The sequence below is a fragment of the Eptesicus fuscus genome, chromosome 4 (assembly GCF_027574615.1).
Source record: "Eptesicus fuscus isolate TK198812 chromosome 4, DD_ASM_mEF_20220401, whole genome shotgun sequence".
Taxonomy (NCBI): domain Eukaryota; kingdom Metazoa; phylum Chordata; class Mammalia; order Chiroptera; family Vespertilionidae; genus Eptesicus; species Eptesicus fuscus.
In genome coordinates, this window is record NC_072476.1 from 42,239,380 (window position 1) to 42,267,130 (window position 27,751).

At 33.7% G+C, this 27,751-nt stretch overlaps 1 protein-coding gene across 2 annotated transcripts in view; it reads right to left on the reverse strand.

Annotated features, from left to right (window-relative positions):
- Positions 1 to 27,751, reverse strand: part of DMXL1 (Dmx like 1) — a 154,375-nt gene that overhangs the window by 66,071 nt on the left and 60,553 nt on the right. For both annotated transcript variants that reach the window (XM_054714973.1, XM_054714972.1), the window contains exons 16-28: positions 26,895 to 27,014; positions 26,380 to 26,601; positions 21,982 to 23,667; positions 20,334 to 20,441; positions 16,700 to 16,869; positions 16,124 to 16,221; positions 14,793 to 14,958; positions 13,696 to 13,957; positions 9,483 to 10,576; positions 8,828 to 9,019; positions 5,209 to 5,285; positions 2,985 to 3,112; positions 1,718 to 1,966 (exon numbers count right to left, since the gene is read on the reverse strand). In XM_054714973.1, coding sequence (XP_054570948.1) covers positions 1,718 to 1,966; positions 2,985 to 3,112; positions 5,209 to 5,285; positions 8,828 to 9,019; positions 9,483 to 10,576; positions 13,696 to 13,957; positions 14,793 to 14,958; positions 16,124 to 16,221; positions 16,700 to 16,869; positions 20,334 to 20,441; positions 21,982 to 23,667; positions 26,380 to 26,601; positions 26,895 to 27,014 — 4,572 coding nt within the window. The remainder of the gene's footprint in view (positions 1 to 1,717; positions 1,967 to 2,984; positions 3,113 to 5,208; positions 5,286 to 8,827; positions 9,020 to 9,482; positions 10,577 to 13,695; positions 13,958 to 14,792; positions 14,959 to 16,123; positions 16,222 to 16,699; positions 16,870 to 20,333; positions 20,442 to 21,981; positions 23,668 to 26,379; positions 26,602 to 26,894; positions 27,015 to 27,751) is intronic.

Genomic DNA, 27,751 nt, shown 5'->3' on the forward strand with positions numbered 1-27,751 from the left:
ATGTCTTCTGTAAATGCTGCTTTAGTTATTGTTGTATTCAGAATAGTTTGTGGGTTCTCAAAAACAGATGAGCATCACATAGCCTAAATGTGGCTACAACCAGCCCTACCACTAAGTGAACCATGTTTTAAGTATTCTATATTATTTGCCTGCCAGTGGTGGGATATAACTTATGACAGTATTTATGATGGGGTGTACTTGAAAGATAATTTATAGAATGATATTTCTGTCTAGAAACAATTAAATCTGAATAGCTAAACAAAGAATGACCTGGGCTATGAGAAAGGTTTTTTATATATCTATGTTCAGCAAAAATAGTTGGAACTGAGACCTAACACCTAGCCAGTAAGAATGCATTTTTAATTTTTACAGGTATATGGATATTCCATAGCAAAAATTTATCCCTTTTTAACATTTCACATTAATAAGATCAATCTTAACAATGCTCTTCTCTTACAACACACTAAAAACAGTGCAAAAATTAATCTACCAATTATTTATTTAATACTAATCTCAACAGAGCTATAAATTTTACTCCCTGTTAGACTTTTAAGTTAGTCTTTTCCTTTTTTTATCCATATCAAAAAGTAAAATAAAACAGGGAAATTATTCTTTAAAAATTATAAAAGAGAAGTTATGAAGATTAGAATATTTTTTAATTTAAAAGCAATATTATCACATATGGGCTAATAAATTACCAAAAAAAAAACTTTTTAAAAAGGCAGAAGCATTATGAAGATTCTTTTCAGGTCAAGAAAGCATAGTGCTTCTATCTTTGAATAAATATAGTTTCAATATTAGAAAGTTTAGAAAAGAGGAAACAATTGTTTAAAATATTTACTTTTCATGGTATTATGGAACACTTAGAAATCCAAAACCCATAATGTCCAGAATCATAATATGCAAAACATGAAGCAGCGTCATTTGAAATTTTTTCCTATTATTTCAAGCCATAGTTTGATTAGGCATGATTAGCGGTGACATTTCTTTATTTCTACACATTTAAATATATGTTAAAGTGGAAGGGATACAAAACATCAAAATAAAGAATTTGAAAAAGAATAAAAATGCAGAAATGATTGTCTAATATACTAATCATTTTTTAAATCAAAAATATGGCTTGCTTAAAATAAATTTTCAATTTTCTATAATAAGTGCCAAACAAAACAAAACTGGCCCACTGTACCCCAAACCCCTCCAAAACAACACAAAGCAAGCTGGACTGTAAAAGCCTATTTCTAAAGCTAGTATCTTGCCTGCAAGACTGGGAGGGCTATGAGAACTGATGGCTGAAAGAGCTTTGGAAAAGCCCACACATTCCATGGAGAATACCACTACCTGGTGGGGGCTAGGCATAGCAAAGTGCCTTCCTGCCAAAGAAAGAAGAGAGAATCTGTATTTGGAATAGAACAAAAACCAACATTATGTATTATTTCAACAAATGAAAATTTCAATAGTAAAAGATTAAAGAAAATTACATTAGATAGTCCTAATCACTGGTACATGAGTATCTTAAAGTCTGAAATTTCACCAGTAACTTCATACTGCATTTTCACCATATAACTCTTGGGTCAGAATTTAAGAACATGGTCTGTATCAAAATCTTTCCATAAATAAATTGAAATGTATTTACATTTGACAAAGTTACCATTCTGATAAATAAATGAAGCCTCAGTTTTTAATGAACAACAACACATAAAACAAATTAAAAACTAACCGGGTAATGCTTTTGAGTGTGTCTGTTCTTTGCTGGAAACACGTGCACCTCCACCAAATACAGCAGACCACATTTTTTCATTTAGAGGATGTGCCACAATCCGAAATAGTTCATTACTAGAATGTGTTGCCAAGCCATGGATGAAGAGACTAAGATACACTGCTGTGAGAATTTCACAGAGCAAAATTGTAAGCCCTGAGTGGGCTTCCTCACCAGAAGAATTCAAAAGTCGAATTAGAGAAGTTATTCCTAGAACAAACAACAAACACATACAACTGACAATAAATTTTAATAAGAAGAAATTAACTACATTTTCTAATTTTTAAAAAAACTTTATTACATCAGGATTAAAATATTTTCTTCTCTAAATTCATAGATGAGTAGAGGTCACTATGGGTTAATGCATAATTCTGAACTTTTGTTCAATTTAGAGAAACTCTGTAATCTGATTCAAATATGATAGATAAGCACTGGCTGGCAGAGCTCAGTGGTCAGAGTGTAGACCTGCTCACTGGAGGGTCACAGGTTAGATTTTCAGGTTCAATTCTCAGGTCAAGGGCATACACTGGGTTTCATGTTCAATTCCACACACCCCCTCCCACCCAGGGGTGCATGCAGGAGGCAACCAATCGATGTGTCTCTCTCACATCAATGTTGCTCTCTCTCCTCTCTTTCTCCCCTTCTCCCATCCCTTCCATCTCTCTAAAAAAAGTCAATGAAAAAATAACCTCACTCCTTGGGTGAGGACTGAAAAAAACAAAAAAACAGTCCAGTTGGTGTGGCTTAGTGGTTAAGCATCGACCTATGAACCTGGAGGTCATGGTTCGATTTCCAGTCAGGGCACATGCCCAGTATGAGGGCTCGATCCCCAATAGAAGGCATGCAGGAGACAGCCAATCAATGATTCTCTCATCATTGATGTTTCTATCTCTCTCGCCCTCTCCCTTTCTCTCTGAAATCAATAAAAATATATTAGAAAATAAAAAAAACAAATCTGATAAAATATAGTTGCTATGATGAATATTTATCTGCAAAATTATAAAAAGTAATATAACAAATCATTTGAGTTACTTTAATATGATGATGAAGTAAATACTAAAATTAAGTAACTGCATAATTTGTAATGAGTGGTGAATGCTGAACTGGTATCAATTCTAACAATATTTAATAATGATTATCATATAGCAAAACCCAACCAAACCTACATTTTCCTCATCTGATTAAATTCAAGCTAAGAAAAACTCAAACACATATAAATTATTTATACCTGGCCACTGAGCTGGTGATGTAGTGGGGGTTATTGCTTCATCTAAGCTTCCTGTTTTCAAAGAATGTCGATGGGGAAGCAGTACTGTCTGATACACCATTCCAGTAAACTGATTTGTTTGAAATGAGCTGAGAGAAGAAAACATTTAAGTAATAGTACTCTACAATGACCCACAATAATAAAAACAATATGATAAAATAATATACAATGATCTAAAATGAATTTCAAATATAATAATCCATGTTTTAGATCTAACTTCTAGGGTACCTTAAATACAAATTTTTGTTTATCAGTTATACTACTATTACATCTACACTATATTCTATAGTCAAGTGCTATATTAAAGTGTCCTTTAATTATAAATATGCAAATTTTCTAAATTAAAACATGTGATAGGTTGTAAGTTTATTTATTTAGTGAAAGACATAGAATATGTACAAATCAAAAAATTGAATTATTATTGACCACAAGTAGCAAGCTTATACATTACACTTTAAAACAAGGTTATGTGGCTGAAAACGAAGTCAATTTAGGTTTAATTTAATATTTAATAGCTAGTCTATCCTACATCAGGATAGATTACATGAAGTATATGCACCAAGTTCCAGGCATATAATAAAAAACGTGGTCTGTGTCTCCTATGAAATTTATAGCCTAGTGGGGAAATCAGACACAAATAATTTCACCACAATGTTTTTAAAGACAAAATCTATACAATACAGTGCCATGAAAGCAAAAGACATGAGAATTTCACATAATTTGGGAATTCAGGGTAAGCTTCCCCAAGTAAATGGCACTTTAAACTAAACAGATGAATGAAAAAAATAACTTGAAACTTGACACAGACTATGAAATATAACAGAAAACTTAAGATTTTTTAAAATACATAAAATTTTGCTAACTTGTCAAATATCTGTATTGTGCATTAAGTAAAGAAATATGATATTTATGAAGAACATTTAATAGTTTAGACCTATTCTGATTAGTAAGTCTTATTAATGATAGCATTTTGATGCATTTGTAAATAGTTTCTCTTGCTTTAATTTCAAAGTGCAGGATGGCAGAGTAACAACAAAAAAATCCCATTACAGCAGATTGTTATAAGAAAGATAAAAATATGTTGGTGAAAGTAAAGTTATACTTAATAACAAGAAAATGAACTCTTGGAGGATCAGAGTAAAAAAAAAAAAATCAAGTTAAAGCAAACCTAGAAATACATAACCAGAGTAGTAAGCTAAGATTACCCATGGGAAAATTCACATAATTTTTCACATAACATAAACAGACTATAAAATATCAGCACCAAGGAAGGCTGACATCATGAAAGAGACAAAAAACTCAGTGGAAGACCTGCACCTGAGGAAGCAGAGTTATCAGAACATTAAGAAAAGTGCTTTATCTTCAGACAGGTTAAACAAAAATCATGAAATAAAGGCAATAAGTCAAAAATGTGGCTATTAAAATCAACAGAGGTCTTAAACATGAAACACTTAGACTTAATAAATGATAAGATGTTGCTGAAGAATGAATTAGTGTCTAGAAAATGAAGCTAGGATTTCTCCTGAAAAGCAGCAAAAAGAAATAAAGGTAAGAAACAAATGAAAGATAAAAGAAAAATAAGAGGGACCCACAAATTCTAATATCTGTCTAATAGGGAAGGAAAAGAAGAACTAAAAAAAGATATAGAAAGACCCCTGAGTGTTAAACAATATTTTTTTAAAGCCTAGATGAATTATAGTGAAAACTTAGGACTTAAAGGGAAAAATCATCAACAAAATAAGCATCAATTCCTCTGTAAAATTTTTCTTGACTCCAAGTCAGTCACTCCCTCCTCTGTACTACCCATCATATTATAGTACTTATCATTTAAGTACTATGCCATACTATATATCATTATTAGTTCACATTTATTAGTAACAAACTACATTAACCTTAAGAAAGGAGAACTTATTTCAGTGTATATGATGTCTGGCATTAGGCACTGATCAATAAAAGGTTATAAAATAAGTTATGTTGACAAGGGTTTACTTGAGATTCATTTGCCATAAAGGCACAAGTTAAAATTTCAAAGATGAAAAAAAAAAGGACTCAACACTTCAACCATATGCTTTTTGCATTATTTAAAGTATACTGCTGTATACAGTTTTTTCAAAGCAAGAGCATACATATTCTGAAAACTCATCAGTTTGCTGCAAACATTTTAAAATTTCACAAAGATATTTACCTGTAGTTATGATTACCACAAAGGCACTGATATATACAAGCAGAAAGTGAGGCTGCTAAAGTATGCATTACATACACCTGCAAAAAAAAAAACCACCAAAATTACTTTAAGTATGCAATCTAACTTTTTTCAAGGCCTAACATAATTAGCTTTTTTAAAAGATGAAAAAATGATTTTGCCCTTATAAACTATTTGGAGCCCGTTTCTGCACTTATTTGTTTTTTCTCCTAAACACTCATCTTTACCTTCTGAGACCTCACTACAGATAAAGAAAAAATACTGAGGCCTTTGGTAGAAATTATAAAACACATACCTGCTACCTATATTTTATTTTAAGAGCAAATGGGAACAGATGCCAGCTATTCAGTAGTGCATGAAACACGTATTAAAAGCAAACCCTTTAGGGTTCAACCTGCTTCTTCCTCAATCAAAATATAAAAAAGCAGAGCCTGATAAAAGACAGTTTACCTATGGACAGGCCATTGAAGAATATGCTACCACATATTCTAGTTACTACAGAAAGCAAACAATTTAAAGAAAGTGAAATTTAAGAGAAAGAAGGTATGAACCACAGTAATTAAAGGGAAACATTTGTATTGGGCAAGAGGTTCTAAACATGGCATGATGAGAAATAACAGAAGTACATCTGAGGATGGAGAAGTGTAACCTAGGTAAGAAAACAGACTAGACAGCTATTAAAAGACTAAGTTCTTGATCTAATTAAGAAGGTATGACAGTCTTTTATGTTGATAAAAAATGGAATGATAGAGTAAAATCTCATTGCTATTTCTACTTCAATTATCAGCAAGACATATAGTATGAATTAAAATCATGAATATCATCATATAAAATTAAGACAGCAAAGACCATGTATGGAACACTGAAAATGATAGAATATTTTCCAGCTTCTCCAATCAAAAGATGGAGCCCATTTCCGCACTTATTGAATCTGGACAGGCCTTCTAACTTGCTTGGACCAAGAGGATACAACAGAAGTCATGTGTGAATTCTGAAGCTAGTCCTCAAAAGGCCTTGCAAATTCTTGCTGCTTTTAAAACTCCTACAACCAGCCCAGCCGTCAAGGCTAGTGGTTGAACATTGACTTATTAACCAGGAGGTCATGGTTCAATTCCCCATCAGGGCACATGCCCAGGTTGCAGGCTCGATCCCCAGTGTGGGGCGTGCAGGAGGCAGCCAATCAATGATCCTCTCTCATCATTGATGTTTCTATCTCTCTCTCCCTCTCTCTTCCTGTCTGAAATCAATAAAAAATATACTTTGAAAAAAACAACAACAAAGAACTCCTGCTACCATGATATGAAATAACCTAGATGTGATTATTAATTTTATATGTGAACATGACCAGATCTTCAGGTACCCAGATATTTAGTCAAACATTATTCTAGGTGCATCTGTTAGGGTGATTTGGGGAGATTATCACTTGAATTGGAACACTAAGCAAAGCAGATATGGGAAGGCCTCATCCAATCAACTGAAAGACCTGAATCAGGCGTCCTCAAACTACGGCCCGCAGGCCACATGCGGGTGTTTTTGCCGTTTTGTTTTTTTTTACTTCAAAATAAGATATGTGCAGTGTGCATAGGAATTTGTTTATAGTTTTTTTAAACTATAGTCCGGCCCTCCAACTGTCTGAGGGACAGTGAACTGGCCCCCTGTTTAAAAAGTTTGAGGAACCCTGAATAGAACAAAAAAATGTGGAGAATAAGGGAATTCTGCCTGGTTGCATTGAGGTGAGTCTTGAGTCTTTCCTGACTTTTTAATTTTATTTATTTAGTATTATTATTTTAATCCTCACCCTAGGATATTTTTCCATTTTTAGAGAGAGTGGGAGAGGGAAAGACAAAGAGAAATATCAATGTGAGAGAAACACGTCGATTGGTTGCCTCTGCACGTGTCCCTACCAGGGCCTGGGCCAGCAGGAGCCTGCAACCGAGGTACATGCCCTTGACCAGAATTGAAACCTGGACCCTTCGGTCCACAGGCCAACACTCTATCCACTGAGCCAAACCGGCTCAGGCCTTGACTTTGAATTAGAACTGAAATGCTGGCTCTTCTAGGGTCTCAAGCCTGGTAGCTTTCAACTGGAATTTACATTACCAGCTATCCTGGTTCTCAGGACTTCAGACTAGGACTGGAACTACATGATCAGCTATCCTGGGTCTCCAGCTTGCCAATTGCACACCTTTGGACTTATCAGCCTCCATAATCATATGAGCCAATTGCTTATAATAAACTTTTTGCACACGCACACACACCCCTTATTGGTCCTATTTATCTAGAGAACCCAGAATAATGCGCTATGCTTGCCTGTTGGAAGATGAGAAATATATGACCCAGATTCCTGTCAGCCCTGCAAACACTCTGCTTACCAACAGAAATCTGAAGTCATCCTAGATCATCCAGAATCCAGTCAACCCACCAGCTAACCAAAGACAAATTGAAGTATCCAGAGATCAATCCAGCTGGCCCAAACCAGAAGAATTGATGAGTCAATCCACAGAATCATGAGCAAAATAAATGATGGTTATTTTAGGCTATTTCAGGATTCTTAAGCAGACAAAGTTAACTGATACACCAGGAGTAGCTTATTATTAAAGTTAAATATAGAATGGTGTTTGGTCAAAATGAGCATGATCTAAAGGGAAGTAAATTCCTAACTACACAGTACACAATATCGACATTTATACTACAGACTAGTACAGGAAAAGAAGTGGTAAAATTAAATTACAAGGGTTAAGGTTATCCAAGAGGGTAAAACTGTAGGAGAAGCCACCATAAGGCATAGCAGAAAATGGAACTGGTATGATATCACAGCCTATGAGGTGGCCGAGAACCAAATGACAGACTACGAAGGGGGGGGGGGGGGGGGGGGGAAGAGACAGATACAAAAATAGTCAAACTTGGTCACACTTTAAAAGATTTCATTATATTTGGAGGATAAAGATGAAATGTGATGTTCATGGCAGATAAAATGAAGGGTGGTAGATTGGAAGATATGACTGATTTACATAACTATATGATTAATTTTGCATATTCTTGAGACTCTCACAGACTGATTCAGTTAAGTTTGGAGTGAATTTAACAATCCAAACGTTTAACAAGCACTCAGGTGATACTGCTATAGCTGAAATCATGAATCACTGCCTACCCTAGAGGATTGACTGGGACAAAATACTTCACATTGTCCTGAAAATACGTAATCTTTTCATATTAACAAAGAAAACCTTTACATAGATATTAGTAACTTCACACCATAATATTAAGTCTCTATATCTAAAAAACAATCAGCTTTTTGACTAAGTGTACTGCTAGAGAAATCACTCACATATCTGCATATATACAAATTACTCTTATCTTAATAAAATGGCTAAATAAGACTTAGTAACTAGCATTGGATTAAAAATTAAAATACTCTAGTGGGTATAAATAACACAAGTAAGATGAACCTGGCCTACAACCAGAAGTTTTCTTTTATAAACTTGGTAATGAAATAATCACTATGTATAGTCTGATGTTTAAAATTGTTTTTTAAAACCCTAACACTTATCTTTTAGTTTTATTGTAGTATAATTAAAAGACTGAAACCAAGCATACTTACTTTATTGCTTTGAATATCTGGATGGGGTGGTGAATCAAAGTTTATTATGGCATGTAGAATATCATGTGTTAGATTACTAAGGTGCAATAATGGATTGGCAACTACTGTTTTGGCACTGGCTGTACAAGCAAAGAGGAGAGGTACTGAAGTTTGCTCTGACAGAGAGCTAGGAAATATTGGTTCTGATGTTTCCTTAAAAACAAAGGAAAGAAAGGTTAACCAACCATTTATAGATATAACCCATTATTTATGTAATTCAGGGGTTTCTTTGGAAAACTTCAAAACAACTAAAACTTAAAAGTTTAACAAACTTTTTATAGAGTTAGAAGGGACTGGAGGAGGTCATCATTCCAGCAATTATACTGAAAAATGATGGAACAATACCCTCTTTTCATAAGAAATTCATCACCTCATATGGGAATTCATATAAGAATGTGGCATTTGAATTCAGCATATCATAGAACCTAATATCAAATTGTCTTTAAACTGCAATACATGCATAAGTCCGCAAATTCACAATGAAATACCATGCAAAAATGAGCATTCCTTAAAGCTACCATAATAAAGAAAATTAACAATTTTAATATTTAAAAGCAATGATCAAAAACTTTTTCATACATGTGCTATTTTACTGGCTATCATATAAGTTACATACCTGCTGAGATTCTTGTAAAAGCAAAATCAATTCCATTCTCACAGAAGCAAGACCCCCACCATGGGATCCATGAAGTATGCAGTAACTAAGAAACATTCTCAACAGTGACTGATATTTCAAAAGCCATTGTCTTTTTTCCTGAAAATTTTCTCTCAGTTGTTTCACTTTTTTTTCATGAAGCAAATCTTCAGCATCTTCATTTATTTCCAATTCATCTCCATTTGCACCAAATGCAGACTGTAATTCTTCATCATCTGAACAATAGTTACAAGTCTTCTGGAGAGCTATCATCTCCTTTTCAAGCCAATGATATAGTTGGTAACGCAATTTTCCACCATCTATTTCATAGCCAGTAGATAAAGTACGAAGTTCTCCTGTGAGAATCTTTAAACATGCTCTAAATTTTAACTGAACTGCTATTATATCTTCTGATGGACTTAAAATGTCATTTTCATCTAACATGCTGAGAGATTCTGTGTAATTAGAACTCGTTTCATCTATTTTTTTTCCTATTTTTTCCTTTGAAGGTTTTAGTTCTTTCATTGAAATAGGGAGATCCTCATTTTCTTCATCATTATCACTGTCCCATTTTAATTCTAAAGAGTCATCCTGAAATACAACACTTGGTTGGCTCCAATCAAAAGAAAGAGTGGAGTTTGACTGCTTCTCTGAGGAACCCTCTGAAGAAGATCCAAAACCATTCATAAGTGACTGTGACCAATCAATAGCAGAAGACTTATCTTCCCTGGCATCCAATTTTAATGGAGAAGTTGGAGAACAGTCTTTACTAGTATCCATAAAATTAGATGTTCTACTAAAAGGTTTTTTCTTCTTAATGACTTTTGGTAACTTTGATAATACTTCCAAAGCCAACATGGGGCAGCCAGCTTTTAAATGAGCACAGGCAGTAGTAAAAAATAATCTTCTTTCACTTAAATTAATTGTTCCTGCCAGTCCACTTTTTCCTGTTAAATTCATATGTGTGGAAAATGCATCAGATGATCCAAAATGACGTCTCAACAAAAGAGGATGTGTTCTTAGATAATTGTAGAAGTTAAAAACTGCAGGATTACAGGCTGACATCGTGACTTGATCTGGAAGTAAATTCATTTTATGAGCCAAGAAAAATTCTTCAAGAGTTGTATTGTAGCATTTTTCTCTACTATGGCCCCTTTATCTACCTTTTACAAAATTTTATTAACACACCATACTAATACATAGTATTGAACAGACAAAAACACATTTGTATCCCAGCCAGCGTGACTCAGTGGTTAAGCCTTGACCTATGGTCATGGCACATGCCTGGGTTGTGGGCTCAATCTCCAGTGTGGGGCATGCAGGAGGCAGCTGATCAATGATTCTCTCTCATCACTGTTGTTTCTAACTCTCTCTTCCTCTCTGAAATCAATAAAACTATATACTTTTTAAAAAGAACACATTTGTAATCAAATTTGTTCTAACATGGTAGAAAAACAAAGGTTAAACTGAATTCACATACTTTTAGGTAACAATCTAAGGTAATTTAAAACTTCCACTTACACCTAGTTCTTTTTCTCATACTTTCCTAGATAATCCTTTCCAGTCTGCTTTGCTAGATCTTCCTCATTTTCTCTACCTGTGAGCATTCTAGAGTTCGATGCTTGACTTTTTTCCTATCTACACTCATTGTGTAAACTCATATAGTCACATGGCTTTAAATACTATCTAAATGCTAATAACTTGCACATCTCTATCACTTGTCCCAAATTCTCCCTGTAAATATAGACTATTATATCCAAAGGCCTACATTACATTTCCATTTCCATGTATATACTGTTGCCTCAGGGCCTTTAGTGAGCCTTTGGCCTAAGCATGTCAAACTCACATGCCACAGGCAACCCACAACGAATATTTTTGTGGTCCAGCCAATATAACGGTATGTAAGAAACATTCTAATAAAAATTTTGTAACTTAATTTTTACAATATCCTGTTATACCTAATTATTAGTAATGAACTATAACGTTTGCTAATGACTGACTGCTATAATCGTATTGCATTCATTTCCCTTATGCACCTTACGCATAGGCACACCATTTCTCTCCACTAATACTAGCAGCGAATATTTTAGCAGCCAACTGCCATGTCATTAGTCTTGTATTGACTTGTTTGGTGTATGCAACAGGAAATATTTCACTTTCGGAGAACAAGAAAAATAGACTTATTTGCATTACGCTTATTAATATGTGCAGTTATTCAGTGTCTGGTAAGTTAATGTTCAAGAAAAAATATTAATTTTTATTAAAATGTTCTATTATTTTATGTTAAAATTACTCATTTATTTCAGCCCTTTGTATTCAGCATGTCTCTATCGAAATAAACCTATGTTTCTATGAAAATTGAACCTTTTGTTTTTTGCGGCCCACATAAACTTAAACCTTGCTTATTTGGCCCATGTTAGCCTTTGAGTTTGACATGCTTGCTTTGGTCTAAACTACCCTACCTAGATATCTACTCTCTCATTTCAACTAGGTCTCTGCTCAAAGTTGATCTTATTAGAGAAGTCTTCTCTAGCTAAAGCAACACTCCCCAAAAATCTGCTCCCAGTCTTCTCCATATCATTTATCTATTGCTCAAGCTAAAAACCTAGGAATTATCCTTGATTCTCATTCCCTTCACATCCCATGGCAAATCCTGTCCTTCCTAGTCAACCTTAACATTATTTTCCAAATCCAACCACTTCTCTCCACCTCCACTCCTACCATCTTGGTCCAAGCCACTATTATCCTTTAATTTTTTTTTTTCTAGAACACAGGTTTTTGTGTTTTTAAATCTTTATTGTTGAAAATATTAGATATGTCACCCTTTCCCCCGCATTGACCCCTTCTAGCCCACCCCTGTCTCCTGCCCCTAGAATGCAGGTTTAATTGGCGCTAAAAGTATGTGATCATATATTAATCCCAAATCAAAATACATTTTTGACAAGAATATGTATAGGTATAAAATAAGTGACTGGCCCTAGCTGGTTTGGCTCAGTGGCTAGAGCCTCAGCTTACAGACTGAAGGGTCTCAGATTCAATTCCAGTTAAGGGCACATGCCCAGGCTGTGGGCTCGAATCCCGGTAGGTGGCGTGCAGGAGGCAGCTGATCAATCATTCTCTCTCATCATTGATGTTTCTTTCTATCTCCCTCTCCCCTCTCCCTTCCTCTCTAAAATCAATAAAAATATATTTTAAAAAAATAAAATAAAATAGGTGACTGGAAAAGACCTTTTATTTCTAACCCTTCATTATACAGAGGCCAGTTTGGAAACAACAGACTAATATGACTTTTTCATAATAAGACATATGACATTTCGTAATTAAATGATGCTATACAAAAAGCTATGAACTAGAACCTTTTCCAATTAGTACTCCAAGTGATATGACACCTATTATACCAGCTATCATATACAATTCAATTCTAACTATGGAAAAATATTTGAAGAGCATATACCATCATTTTTATAGAAAATTATATAAATAATTCCACATTATACTAACCTCTAGAAAAGTTTTAGCAGAAAGGATTTCTAAAACAAAAGGCAGAATTAGATTCAAAAAGGAACATTAAAAAAAATGTACCTCACTCATCTTATGAACAAGACAGTCAAAAAATTAGCAATTTTAATCACACCATGTACGTCAACTTCTTTTTAACAATATGCCTTTTATTGATTTCAGAGAAAAAGAGGAAGAGAGAAATAGAAACATCAAGGATGAGAGAGAATCATTGATAGGCTGCCTCCTGCATGCCCCCCACTGGGGATTGAGCCCACAACCCAGGCACGTGCCCTTGGCCTGAATTGAACCTGGGACCCTTCAGTCCACAGGCCAATGCTCTATCCACTGAGTCAAACCGACCAGGGCTCAATTTTTTTAAAAAATAAATACAGTTCTACTATACAAATTATAAAACTGATTAATTTGCTAACTTCCACCTCAGATAAACTGAGTTTATATCAGTATTTTCTTCAAAACATTTACATTCAAATGTTTATACATTTATATTGAATACAATGATTTCATAAAAACAGAAAATCCAAAGTATGCATAACTGTGTCCCCAACTGAACCATAAAGTCTTAGACCATGTCTTCAACTTGCTTTGTATTACCATTAATATCTAACAGTGTGTTCTATATCCAGCAAATACTAATAAAACTCTTAAATCTTAACAACGTAAAAGTGCAGCTTACCATCATCCTCTCTGACAGGTTGCTTTATTAATGTTTCCAGTGCACTACCATAATCTTCCAAAATCCAATATGCCATACTCCGAAGAAAAGGATCATAATGCATATTGATGTTCAATGAATTGAGTTCATTGATAGGAGAAAGAATTCCCAAAATTTTTTTACACAAAATAGACTTATATGTTGCAGATTTATCAAATTCAGACTCATATAGCCTTGCTATTACAAGAGCCAACTGAATATCATTCAGTTTCTCAAGACATACCTTGTAAAAAAAAAAAAGAAATATTGTTTATAAATAAGCAGGAGTACCTTTCACTTAAGATAAACTCAACTGACTCACTATTAACTAGATGAACACAAGGCTTTATTAATATCTGAAATCGGTGAACAAGGATGATTAAAAAAAATATACTGCTTGCTTTGGCAAGTCTACTTGTCAACTTTTATGTTAATAGCTTACAAATTTTAGTATCTGCCAATACTAAATATGTTTGCAAAAAGAATTGGCCTAATAAGGAAATATTGAATAATTCTTAATACATCAAATCAAATGATGTATTTTGTTTTATTCTTGAACTTTTACTGTTCCCCATCCACATTAGCAGACTATAATGTTTTCAAAATTAAAAAAAAAAAGTTGTTTCCTTGTATGAAACTCTGAGCAAAAGGGCAATTTAAGATAGAAATGTTATATCTTAAGTATTCATAAATTTTTAAGGTTTACTGAGAAAGAATCTGTCAAAAATTTGCGAAGGTTCATCAATTGAGACAGAGCGAAATATGTTTTAGGTTAAAATATGTTTTAATTGTTAGAAGAAACTTTTTTTTTAACCTGTTCATGAATATTCTTATGAGTCAGATCAACTACCTATCTCTACCAACCAACATGACCTGGCTAATCTTAATTCCGTATAAACATTATTCAAGCTAAATGACAAAATTTTAAAAGTCACTATAAAACATTATCAATGACTTTAGGTACTTAGCCTTGTGTTATTTCCACTAGACTTAAGTTGAAATAAAAATATTAAAATTTTAGCCCTAGATAAAGAGCTTATAGATGACAATGCTATTTTTAAAATGGTTTCATTCATTACCTCAATTGCATCTCTGAGGCAACCAGCTAAAAGAAAAAATGCTGCAGAATGTTCAAATCTCTGTTTGCCTAACAAAGAAAAAGCATTTTTTAAAGCTGCTTTACGCCATCTCTCATCTTCAAAATTGTGTCCAAAAAACTGTGTCATCTTGGTATCTTTTTGGGATCTATAAGAGAAAAAAAGTATAAAAATTTTGGAATACAATGTTTCAGCATCAGAATTGATTTTATAAAGTTAGCCACTTAAAAGTTAAGACTGGCAAGAAACATTTGACAATTTAAAAGTAACTATACATCTTCTTTTCTGAGCAAAGAACATTTATGATAAACATTTAGTTTCTCAAAAATATCTCAGATTATTGAAAAAATGCTTTCAAATGATTTTAAAAAACTGCATTAGCAGCATAATGAGAAATTATTTTAAAATCTATGTGAAATATATAATTTATATTAACTTCTGTGCTACTTCACCATTTAAACCTCATCAATCAATCACCTTTACTTTGAGGATCAAAACCTAAAGACTCTGTCCTGATTCAAAACAATACCAAAGGATCTAGTCTCTTACAAAACTGACTGGTACCATGATTTTTCCCCAAAGGTTGCTGTTCATATTGTTTATGCTAAACAGAACCCAAAACAAATGGTGATCATGTTCACCAAGTGTTGCTGAGGACAAATAAAAGAAAAATTCTAAGTGACCCAAACTCAATTATGGGGTCTGGCTCACAAGAGGAGGGCAGTTGAGAGGGATTGCCTGGTCCATGGGCTCTTATAGAGCACAGAGTAGATGCTTGTTCCAGATTCTACCAATTTATCTTCCCAGCTTTAGTTTTTTGTTCTATAGGAATATCATAAGAAGTTCTTAAAATAAGCAAATATTTTTCTGGCCTGATAAAACCTAAAAACAAACTAAAGTGTCCTATCAAGTTCTTCTGTTCTGCCCAAACAGCCTGGCTCAGTGGTTGAGCGTAAACTTATGAACTAGGAGGTCGCAGTTCGATTCCTGGTCAAGGCACATGCCCCGGGTGCCAGCTCAATACCCAGTGTGGGAGTGCAGGAGACAGCCTATCAATGATTCTCTCTCATCATTGATGTTTCTCTCTCTCTCTCCCCCTCTCCATTCCTCTCTGAAATCAATAAGAATATATTTAAAAAAAGAAAAAGATCTGCTCTGGAAAACATCTGGGATTCTTCCCTATGAAATCTCTCCTTAACTATAAAAATAACTAAAAATCTACATGAATCACACTAACCAGAACAACAAATCTTTATTTCATACATTTACTTTGTGAACAGTTTTTCATTTTAAGGTACAGTTTTCTCACCTACCTATATAATCCCCAAATCACTGCTTTCTTTTTCATTGCAAGGTAGAAAATGGCAGCATCTAAAGGATCGTTCTTTCTATAAAAGGCTGCTTTGGCTACCTATAATTAGAATATATTGTTCAATATTTCACAGAAATCATTTTTAAGTGAACAGTTTCCCTCATATACAAGATTAATATACAGATTATTATACATTAATATACATTAACCTGTTTAAATGTTCAACAGATTTTTAAACACACACACACATATGTATTTAACAATTACAAAAATAATTTATGGTGATGGCCTCCAAGGATACAGAGAGATGAGAACAGGACTATACTTTTCATTACAATCTTTTCTGTACTATTTTATTTTTTCTAAAAAGTATGTGTATTTTGTAAAAATCTGACACATATACTGAACAAGTGTATCAACTAGCAATTTAAGAATAAGAATAGAAACTTTAAAATATTATATTAATGTATTTTCAAATATAAAGACTATGTAAAATCATCTCACTGCTTCAAAAAAATACAGAGTAATTTAAAAGAACATCCAAAATATAATTTTCATACCAACATAAAATACTTACCTTTTCTATGCATTTGCGTAAAATGCAAATATTCCGGACCCACCATCCCACACCCATAGCTCTCAGTTCAGACCAAGTAGGATTGTCTTTCTGCATTGTTGGCAACATGTTCAGCAGTTCTTCTTCTGCTACTGAGTGAAATGCCCAGGCAAAATGACTAGTAGACAGGCCTAAAGAAATTTCAAAACAATGTTGGTAAGAAATATAAACACAATTATACAATGATTATCAGAAATGTGTTCCATATTTGCAATAAAAATGTCTAAATTTTGTATGAGACTCAAAAAGTTACAATTAAGTTTTAGGGCTAGAGAAAATATGAGTTATTTTTTTTCTTGCTTCTCTAAACAATTCTATCACTTCTATATTTTCTATAATGAGCATATATTTTTTATAATTAAAATACGTGTTTTTAAAAAGATAAGAAAAAATGCTTATGGCAAATGCCACTGTGCTGAGTATTTTTGTTCTCTAGCTATTCCCTATGACTTTTTCTTAGAAAATGAGAAACACAAAGTATTTTTCTATACTGATATGATTCTTCTTCAAAGCTGATTCTCATTTTCCTTTGGTCAACATTTGTTTTGTGAATTTAATTCTATGGGGGGGAAAAGCATCAAATAAACATTATATCCTGGTGAACAGAATTTAAGACAGTAAAGACTCCTATCAAAAAGTTTTCATACTATTTAATTTGTGTTTTTCCCATTAATACACATTGTTCATAAAGTTGTTATTTTTATTAGCAATTCAATATTTTACCATATTAATATAGCAATGTTTTCATAATGACTTATTCTCTCTATTTGGGGCATTTGACTTATATGTAGTTTTTCACAATAGGTAGTACAGATATAAAAAAAAGAGCTTTAAAAATCTTTCTTTTTTTTCTTCCCAAAGTGGGATTAACATATATATTCCCATGTTGCTTTTTAAGAGGTTTTCTTAATTTTCAGTACTATAACCAATATTCAAGTATTTGTTTACCCATATTATGCTTACATTGAATTTTACTTTTTATAGTACAGTGAATTGTTACCTCATCATTGTGTTAAATTGAGTTTCCTTCATTATTAGTGAAATAGAGAATTTCCCCTAGCGTGTCTTTATTCTTTGTATTTCTTTTGTTATTTATCTATTTTTGGCTATTTATCTGTCCAGAAAAAGGTACTGATTTTTTATGTTTTTATCAGCCCCTTATACATTATACATAATAAACTTTATTTGACATTTAAAAGAAAAGTCCTAGCTGGGTGGTTCAGTTGGTAGGAGTACTGTCCTGTGCACCAAAGGGTTGCGGGTTCAATTCCCAGTCAGGGCACATACCTAGGCTTTGGGTTTGATTACTGGTCAGGGCACGTATAGGAGGCAATGGATTGATATTTCTTTCTCACAATGATGTTTCTCTCTCTCTTTCTCTCCCTCTCTTTCCCTCTCTCTCTCTCTCTCTCTCCCTTTCTCTCTAAAATAAAAACAAACAAGCAAACATATCCTTGGATGAGGATTAAAAAAAAAAAAAAGATTATGAAGACTCTGGAATCAGAAAGCATGCATTAAATTCCAAGTCCATCCCTAACTAGCTACATAACTTTGAGCAAGTTTCTTGGTCTCCTGATTCCTCAATTTTCTCATTTAAAAATGTGAATAATCATGGAACCTACCATAATACATTGTTGTGATGATTAAATTAATAATGTTAAAGCATTTAGAATAATACCTGGCACATAATAACTATTATTATCCCACTAGGGGCCCAATGCATGAAATTCGTGCAAGAGTAGGCCTTCCTTCCCCCAGCTGCCAGCATCGGCTGCACTCTGGCACTCGGGACCCAGGCTTCCCTCTGGCCGCAGGCAGGCACCTGGGAACGAGGCTTCCCTCGCAGCCTCAGCTTTGTCCAGAAGGTCGTCCAGAATGATGTCCGGTCTAATTAGCATATTACGCTTTTATTATTATAGATGTCACTATATTAGGAAGGTACTTTTATATTTATACTGCACCATTTACATTAGCAATTCTCTCAACTTATTTGCACCACATGGGGTGTTTATTGTTCAGTTTCTATTTCTTCTTCTCAGTACATTTTGTTTAGTATTACTGGGTGAAGATGATTAATTATAAGATGTGGCTTTGAAATATATGCACTGGAATGTTTAACCTAATATCCAGTGCCAAAGAATTTAAAATTCTCATTATATCCAAGTCTATGGAATGAAAAGAAATATAAATTAAAAAAAAAACAATACTTATACTGTGAATGGACTATTATTCTAAATTATTTTTACACTAGAGGTCTGTTGCATGAAAATTTGTGCACTCGGGGAGGGTCCCCTCAGTCCGGCCTGCACCCTCTTGCAGTCTGGGACCCTTCAGGGGATGTCCACCTGCCAGCTTAGGCCCGCTCCCCGGGGGATTTCTGGCTGAGCAGTGCTCCCCCTGTGGAAGTGACTCCTGCATTGAGCGTCTGTCCCCTGGTGGTCAGTGGGCGTCATAGCGACCAGTCATTCCAGTCATTCCATCCTTAGGGTCAATTTGCGTATTACCTTTTATTATATAGGATTTCTATTATCTCTCAACCAAGTTCAATAATTTTTCATAAATAATTAAAGAATTTGACTTAGAATTTTAAGCTTTACTTTCCCCAAAAATGGGGAAGAAGGAAGCAAAAAGAAACAAGGACAGAAAGGAAAAGAGAGAGCAAGAGACAGAGACCAATTAACAGAGGCTAACCTGTTGTCAATAATGCTGGAAGCCAGCTTTATCTCTTGTACTTCCTTGGCACTGAGCTAATAAATATCCTGTTTTGCTTAAGGTACCTTAAACTTAAGTAAAGTATTGTTACTCTGAAAGTCCTGACTAATAGTATATTAATAGTATCTGAAATGTTCTTAAACTAATATCTAAAATACACATTGATGTTAACAGTAATTTTGGGGGTACTCTTCTTTTAAAAAAAAAATTAAAATTTGAATATGTATATTTTTCTGTAACAAAAATGTTATTCAATTTTTTTCTCTAAAATTTCAAAAGGAAGAAAAAGATAATCTAGAAAAGAAATTAAAGAGAATGAAATGCTAAATGGCCTTTAATGTATGATGTGCTTAAAACATAACACAGAATATCTAATTGCCCAATTGCTACATGTTTCTATTTCTTCATTAATTCTTTCCACCTACCAAAAATATTCCAATACTGTCTCAGTGGTTAAAGTGTTGGCCCACACACCATAGAGTCACCAGTTAGATTCTTGGACAAGGGCATGTATAGGTTTGATCCTAGGCCCCGGACGGGGTGCATGTGAGAGACACTTAATCTATGTGTCTTTCTCACACCAATGTTTTTCTCTTTGCCCCTCTCTCCCTCCCTTCCACTCTCTCTAAAAATCAATGGAAAAAAATATCCTCTGGTGAGGATTAACAAAAAAAGAAAAAAGAAAAGAAAAAAAAAGGAAGAAAATTTCCGGTACCTTAAGTAAAGAAATTAAGTGAAAATATACATTTTTAAAATAAATTAAGAAAACTTAGCATGTGTCAAATTTGTCAGCATTATCATGTCTGAGCAAAAGCAAATTTCTGAAGCCTTTCTTTTCCTCTTCTTGCCTTACTTCCTTTTAACAGATTACTACCAAAATCACCTTGGTGAAGGAGTTGAGCTCGATAAGCTGGAAGGGAAGTTGTAAGAAAAGTATGTTGTCGAACAGCCAAAAGAAATTTTAACCCACATTCGTCAAGAGTTTCTCCACCTATAAAAAAGGAAAAAAGCATTTACTTATTTTTATTTGTAAAACAACATTTCATCAGCAAAACACAAGTAAATGCTAATAATTCTGACAAGCAGCATATGTCACAGCACTAAATACAGAGATTAAACATTCTGAAACTGAAAACAGTTATCAGTCTAAATATTTATTTTTTCCTATACAATTATATACTACAGAAAGAAGGATAGTTAAATACTGTGAAAAATAATAAAGAAGAGAATAAATTGACTCAGGGTCTGTGACATTTCTTATAATCAGACCTCCTCTGATCTGAATCTTATAATAAATAATAAGAGAATAAACTGACTCAGGGTCTGTGACATTTCTTATAATCAGACCTCTTCTGATCTGAATCTTATAATTTAACTAAATTTTAAAATAGTTTAACCTTCTCTGTGGTATATGTTACAATATTTCCCATATTGATTCAAGTCATACACTCACCCTAATAATGTTCTGCTAACACTGAAATAGTTATACAGTGGGAAGGCCTGCTTTTTACATCAAATAATTAAAAACATAAAATACCTATAATATGTTTATATTAAAAATAGTATCTACTAGCAATACTTCTTAAAGTAAAAGTGTCATGATTCATGGCCAACATTTTTTCTTTAACTTTTAATTATTATTATTTTCTTAAGTTTATCCCATATTTCCCTTTCAAGGAGAGTTCAAGGGGTGTAGCCTACTGATCTCTATCTGGTGCACCTGGCTTCATTTGTTTACTTCAGTGGTCGGCAAACTCATTAGTCAACAGAGCCAAATATCAACAGTACAGCGACTGAAATTGCTTTTGAGAGCCAAATTTTTTAAACTTAAACTTCTTCTAAAGCCACTTCTTCAAAATAGACTCGCCCAAGCCGTGGTATTTTGTGGAAGAGCCACACTCAAGGGGCCAAAGAGCTGCATGTGGCTCGCGAGCTGCAGTTTGCCGACCACTGGTTTACTTCAATCTTTGAAATTTGATGGAAATTCTACATTCAAATTGATTTGTAACTCAGGAAATTAAAAAGAAAAAAAAAAGATCTCTGGATGAGGAATAAACCTAATTTTATTATGCTTATTTTTGTTATTCTAGGTAGGAGTATACATTAATGCAAATTTTTAAAGAAACCTCAATATATTAAAAGCTAAATAATAGCAAATTATCACAACATGAAAAAAAAATAGAAATCACATTTGCATTATCTAAAGTAATTATTTAATAAGAATGTTAACTTTTCCTAAACTCAAAGGATTCAGGTGGGTCTTTAACATTATTAAGCAAACTATTAGGTAAAAATTTCAAATGACTGACAAAACGAATTTTTGTATTATAATTTCTATTTCAAATTCTATTTCAGAGCACGATTTATGGGATAAATAGCATATTTTCAAGTAAAAACTATTGTGAAGTCAGCATTGATGATTAAAAACCATTGTGAGCATCATTTTTATAAAATACTTTTTAGATTTTCTGTGAAATTAGGTAAAAATATCACTAGTTTTTCTTTTTATCCTGTACCCAATTTAGTTTTACCTTGGCTTCTGTCTCTGCTTTCTCCAATATCAGTGCTGGTAGTTGCAATTGTATCTGCTAACGCCATCAAAGACATCTGCTCCATCCTGCTGAGTCCTGGTAAACTAGAATAAAGTAAGTGGCCAGAAAGAACCTGAGCATGCTCAGGACCAAAGTAAGTTGGACTATATTGTGAAAGGTCAATAACCCTGGGCTTTGTATTTTCTTCATCTGTCTCTAACACATTACTATCAGTCATTAGAGCTGAAATCTGAAAAAGCTCATCATAATTTTCTTTTGATAACTGGTTTGAGTTATTCAAGGTACTCTGATTACTAGATTTCTCCAAAGATGAGTAACAGCTATCATCATCTGCCGCAAGTAAGGCATATAAAGGAAGTGGAGGAACAGAATCTATTTCTGTGTAATCTGTATTTTCACTCTTGTTGAATGTCTGAGGGTCTCTGGTGGTGCTTCCACTGGCACTGATGGTGAGAGACCTAAGGCGGCGCTCATGACAAGATTCAGTTTCATTCAGGGCCACAACTTCTCCAGCAATGCACTTGACAAGATGTGACAAGATGGCCTTTGCTCTTCGAACTTTGCCCAGATCCATGAGTTCCAAAAGCTGCAATGGATGGTACTGAGGTAAAGTTGGGGAAAGAACATGAGCTGCTTCAAAAAGACCTGAATCTTCCATGTCCACAGAAGGATCAAATGCAGTTTTCTTTCCACAGATTTTCTGTGCAAGACTGGTCATAGATCGAGTCAGAGTTTTCTTTGGAGGATGTAATCCAGAACTTGATGAGTTACTCTGTTTTATTAAACTTATTATAGATGGAGTGCTCCCATTGTATGAATCTGTTATAACAGGTTCTTGCTTAGAAGATGGCTGCCACTGGGAATATACATGCATCTCACAATCCATTCCTACCACCAGGATGCCATCCCGGACCCATGATAAAGAAACAGGAAAAGGTGGAGAGCCTTCTACAGAAGAAACCAAATCCACACTTCGTAACAGTACAAACTTAGAAAGAGGCACAACTTTAGTACTCTCCCAGAGAGGAAGTGCCAGGCTTTCCTTACTAGTCTGTTCTTGTACCTTGCCATCCAGGAGTCCATACATAAAAAGTTTTGATCCAATTCCTACAGTCAAGATATGAGAACCATCTTCCCTAGATATCCAATCTAAGTGAACTAAATGCTTTATGTTTGATGTTATACTCTCTTTACTGGATAAATATACCTCCTGCTTATTATAGGCCACTAAATTGCTATCAATGCTAATGCCAGAATCCAACACCGTATTTAACTCATCTAAATGAATTGTCTGTTCAAGGACCCAACATGAACCTCCTGTAGACTCACATTCAAAAATGCTTACATGCATAACAAAGTCCTGAGAAGGTCTACTATTTGATGCAGGCTGCTTATATGCTACTGCTAAACGATTTGTGTGTGCACAGCTCACTTCTACAGGCCTACCAGGTACAGTAATACTACTATTGCTCTGAAGTCCATCTTCAATAAGTAATGGCCATTCCTCCCAAGTGTATACAAGATCCATTTTTCCATTATTTGATGTGGCAGCTTCTCCATATGTTACTTTGCATCTCCAGAATCTTACTTTCTCATCTGAGCATGAAGTTGCCAATAAATAGGGAGCACTGCATATGGGATATATGGAAGAAGAACTCAGATGACCTAAAATAAAAATAATCCATTAACAAAATGTCAAATTTGGTTAAATATTCTATTTTCATGTACTAAAGGTTTTAGTCTTTTGTATGAACTATTGTTAACAACATAACAGTCAATATTTAGTTTAAGGGTCAATAAAATCAGTAAAAAGCCTTCAATGACAACAAAAAGTATGCAAGAAGGACAATATTACCAAATCTGAAAGAACTCTGAGACAATTTAGTTCAATTCCTGCATTTTATAGGTAAAGACCCTTGACCAAATATGTTAAGTATCTTATGCGTAAATCAAATAGCTAGATTAAGGTAGAATTAGAAAACCCGAATTTAAGTCCTGGTTCTCAAGCCAATATTCTTTTCACAACTCTTTACTAGTTTTACATATTATTGTAAATCTCATTTTATAATTTTTAAAAATATATTTTTTATTGATTTCAGAAAGGAAGGGAGAGGGGAGAGAGATAGAAACATCAATGAGAAAAAATCATTGATGGGCTGCCACCTGCATGCCCCCTACTGGGGATTGAGCTTACTACCTAGGCATGTATCCTGACCAGAAATTGAACCATGACCTCCTAGTTCATAGGTCGACATTCAACCATTGAGTTACACTGGCCGGGCTATAAATCTTATTTTAAAGATATCAATGCAGTTTTAAAAACTTGTCAACATTCATTGGTCACATCTCTCTGATATTTTTCAATTCCATTTTGTGAGGAGTGGGCCATGCTTACTAAATACTAAATGGGCACTCAACGATTAAAGAGTATTTGATATAACTAATGCTGAGAAGATTTCTAAGTGGGACCTAACATTTTTTTTGGTTTACTGTAATCATATACTCTTAATTTCCTAAGCCAGGATTTAGCAAATTTTTTCTTAAAGGGACAGATAGTAATAACTATTTTGGCCTTTGCTAGCCATAAGTCTCTGCCGCAACTACTCAACTGTGCCACTATAGAACAAAAGCCATATACAAATAAATGTGGCTATGTTCCACTCAAACTTATTTACAAAACAGGTAGATGACCCATAGTTTGCCAACCCCTGTCCTATATAACATTTCTTATAATTAGAACATTTATCATATTTTAAAAGCCCATTTCAACATAACTGCAATTTTTTTAAGTCCTCAAGGAATATACTATGTTTTCTAATAGTCTTGACTAAAAAAAATTCTTAAGGCTAGGAAAAAAACTTTTACAGTAGTCTCCCCTCATTTACAGTTCACTTTCAGTGGTTTCAAATGCCAACGAGCAAATGAGATCTGAAAATATTAAATTGAAAATTCCAGAAATAAACAATTTGTAAGTTTTAAATTAAACACCATCCTGAGTAGTCTGATGAAATCTTGCACTGCCCAGCTTTGTCCTGCCTAAAACATGAGTCATCCCTTTGTCTAATGTATCTACATTGTGCTATCAGGCTGATGGTCACTTAGTAATCAGAGCAACTATTGCGGTATCTCAGTGCTTGTGTTCAGGTAACCCTTATTTTACTAAATAATAGTCCCAAAAGTCTAATAGTAGTAATGCTGGCAATTTGAATAATCCAAAGAGAAGTGGTAAAGTGCTTCCTTTCAGTGAAAAAGTATGCACATATAGGAACAAACATAGTGTATCTAGGGTTATTACTGTACCATACATTAGTTTTGCCAAACAAAATAAATTTCTTCTTTTTTCCTAGAACTTCTTTTTTTCTTCCAAACTCAACTTGGACCAAAGTTACATAAGAGGGTTGTTTTCAGAAATATCCTCAGTTTCTCTTACATTTGCCATATTATTTCAATTGGAATTCAGTAGTGAAGATCATACTGACTAAAGATAATAGCTCTTAAAAGTTTCAATGTAAGAGTCATTCTTTTTCAAAAGTTCACTTTCCTTGTACTGATGCCTCTTTTATTAAAATATACAAAGAAGTAGAATGCAGATATTATCAGAACACTGTTAATACCTATATCTGCTAATTTAAATTAGAAAAAAATTAGGTATCTGATAACATGGCAACTGAAAAGCATTCAAAGTAATCAGTCAAAAAAAAAAAAGAGGGAAGTAGAAAAGACCAAAATCCACACTATGACTATGAAAATGAAAGAATTAAGTGATAAGAAGATAAATTTTGTCTTAGTTTTCTTGATACCCTAGAATAGCAGTTCTTTATTTTTTGTGTGCATTAGAATTATCTAGAAGGCTGGTTAACACAGACCCCAAGAGTTTGTGATTCAATAATTCTAGGGTACAGCCCAAGAATTTTTATTTCCAATAAGTTCCCTGGTAATGGTGATGCTGGTAGTCTGGGGACCACCTTTTGAGAACCACTGCCCTAAGATAAAGATACTAAATATGAATCAGGAACCACATACTCATAATCCTTCACAGCACATGGCTCCAGGCAGCACTACCAATATTATCAACGTTGGTGAATAAGGGGCATTACTATCTCTACCCTAGAAACTTTCACTTTGTCTTCACAAAAGGATAACAAGAATTTATTTTAGAAATCAATATTTAAGACTACAACTGACTAATAAATTTGTCAAAGCAATCTGAAAACAATGAGAAATTGAAGCTATCAAATTTAGGGTACTTATAGACAATCTTTTCATTTATGTTTCTATGTAAATTTAAAAAGTGGTAGTTGCACATATTTTTAATTACCTAATAAGCACTCATGGATTACAAAGTTTACATAGTCTTTTTTCACGAAATTTACAAACCTGCTGATGGCTTAACACTTATTATCTCAACTCCTTGTGGCAAAAGCAACTCTTGGCTATAAACCATTTCTGAAGACAGAGTCAATTTGCTGGTACTCTGGAGATTTGCTCTGCAAGCCTGATACTTCTGTGAAAAAGGAGACAGGATTTTCTCTGGAGAAGATGAATAATGTTCTTCTGGCTGCCAAACTGCTTCAGGTATTTTTGTATCTATATTTTCATCTATAAAACATAAGGAAAGAAGTAAAAACCAGGGGTGTAAAAACCCTATAAATATTATAAATTGCTACATTTCATAATCCAAAACTGCCTTATAAGACTTTCAAAGTAATAAACATATTAATATGATTCTTTATTAACAAGAAAATAAGAAAATCATTTTGCATTTTTAATTAACTGAATAAACTATATTATCACTATTCAATAAGAACAGCTTTAAAAATATGCACTGAACTGTCTAACCATATGTACTTTGTTAATTTAAGCCTACTTAAAGTTAAAACAAAAAGACTCACCCAATGAGACAGGAATGGACTTTAAATGTAAATTCCACATGTGTAACAATGAGCGGTTGTCTTGAGTGCACTCTATTACAATTAGGTAGAATTTTTCAGAAAATCCATTAGGTGAGCTGCCTATGGATATTAATTATATTTTTCAATATCAACATGGATAAGTGAGATAACTTATTAAATATACTAACTTAAAATAACTGATTTTTTAAAGAAATATATTTTATTGATTTCAGAGAGGAAAGGAAAGGGAAATAGAGACAGAAACATCAATGATGAGAGAGAATCACTGATTAGCTGCCTCCTACATCACACACACTGTGGATTGAGCCCACAACCCAGGCATGTGCCCTGTCTGGGAATCGAACCTGTGACCTCCTGGTTCATAGGTCAGTGCTCAACCATGGAGCTATGCTTGCCAGGCAAAATAACTGATTTTTTAAAAATCAAAACTCTTATCTACAGCTCCAAATACAAAATGCAATTATAGAACAGAATCAACTTTACCACATGAATTTGTATTAATTTAAAATTTTAACAAGTATACTATACTTAAGTTTCATTTTTGAACTGACAGTCTTTAAAAAATCACATAATACAGTCATCACCAACACAATGTTCACACAGATTAGACCATATTAAGTAAGAAATTTCTGAGCAGATAAGAACTATGTGATAGGTACTTTAAGTCAACATATCATGATGAAAATTGTGTTGTCAAATATATTTTGAAATAAGACCATAATGAAATGACCTGTTAATGATGTTTATCTAAGGACCAATATATCAGTATTCATTATCCAACATATTATTCAGGAAAATTTTTCTTAGTCAAAACTGCATAATTTAAGCAGCACATA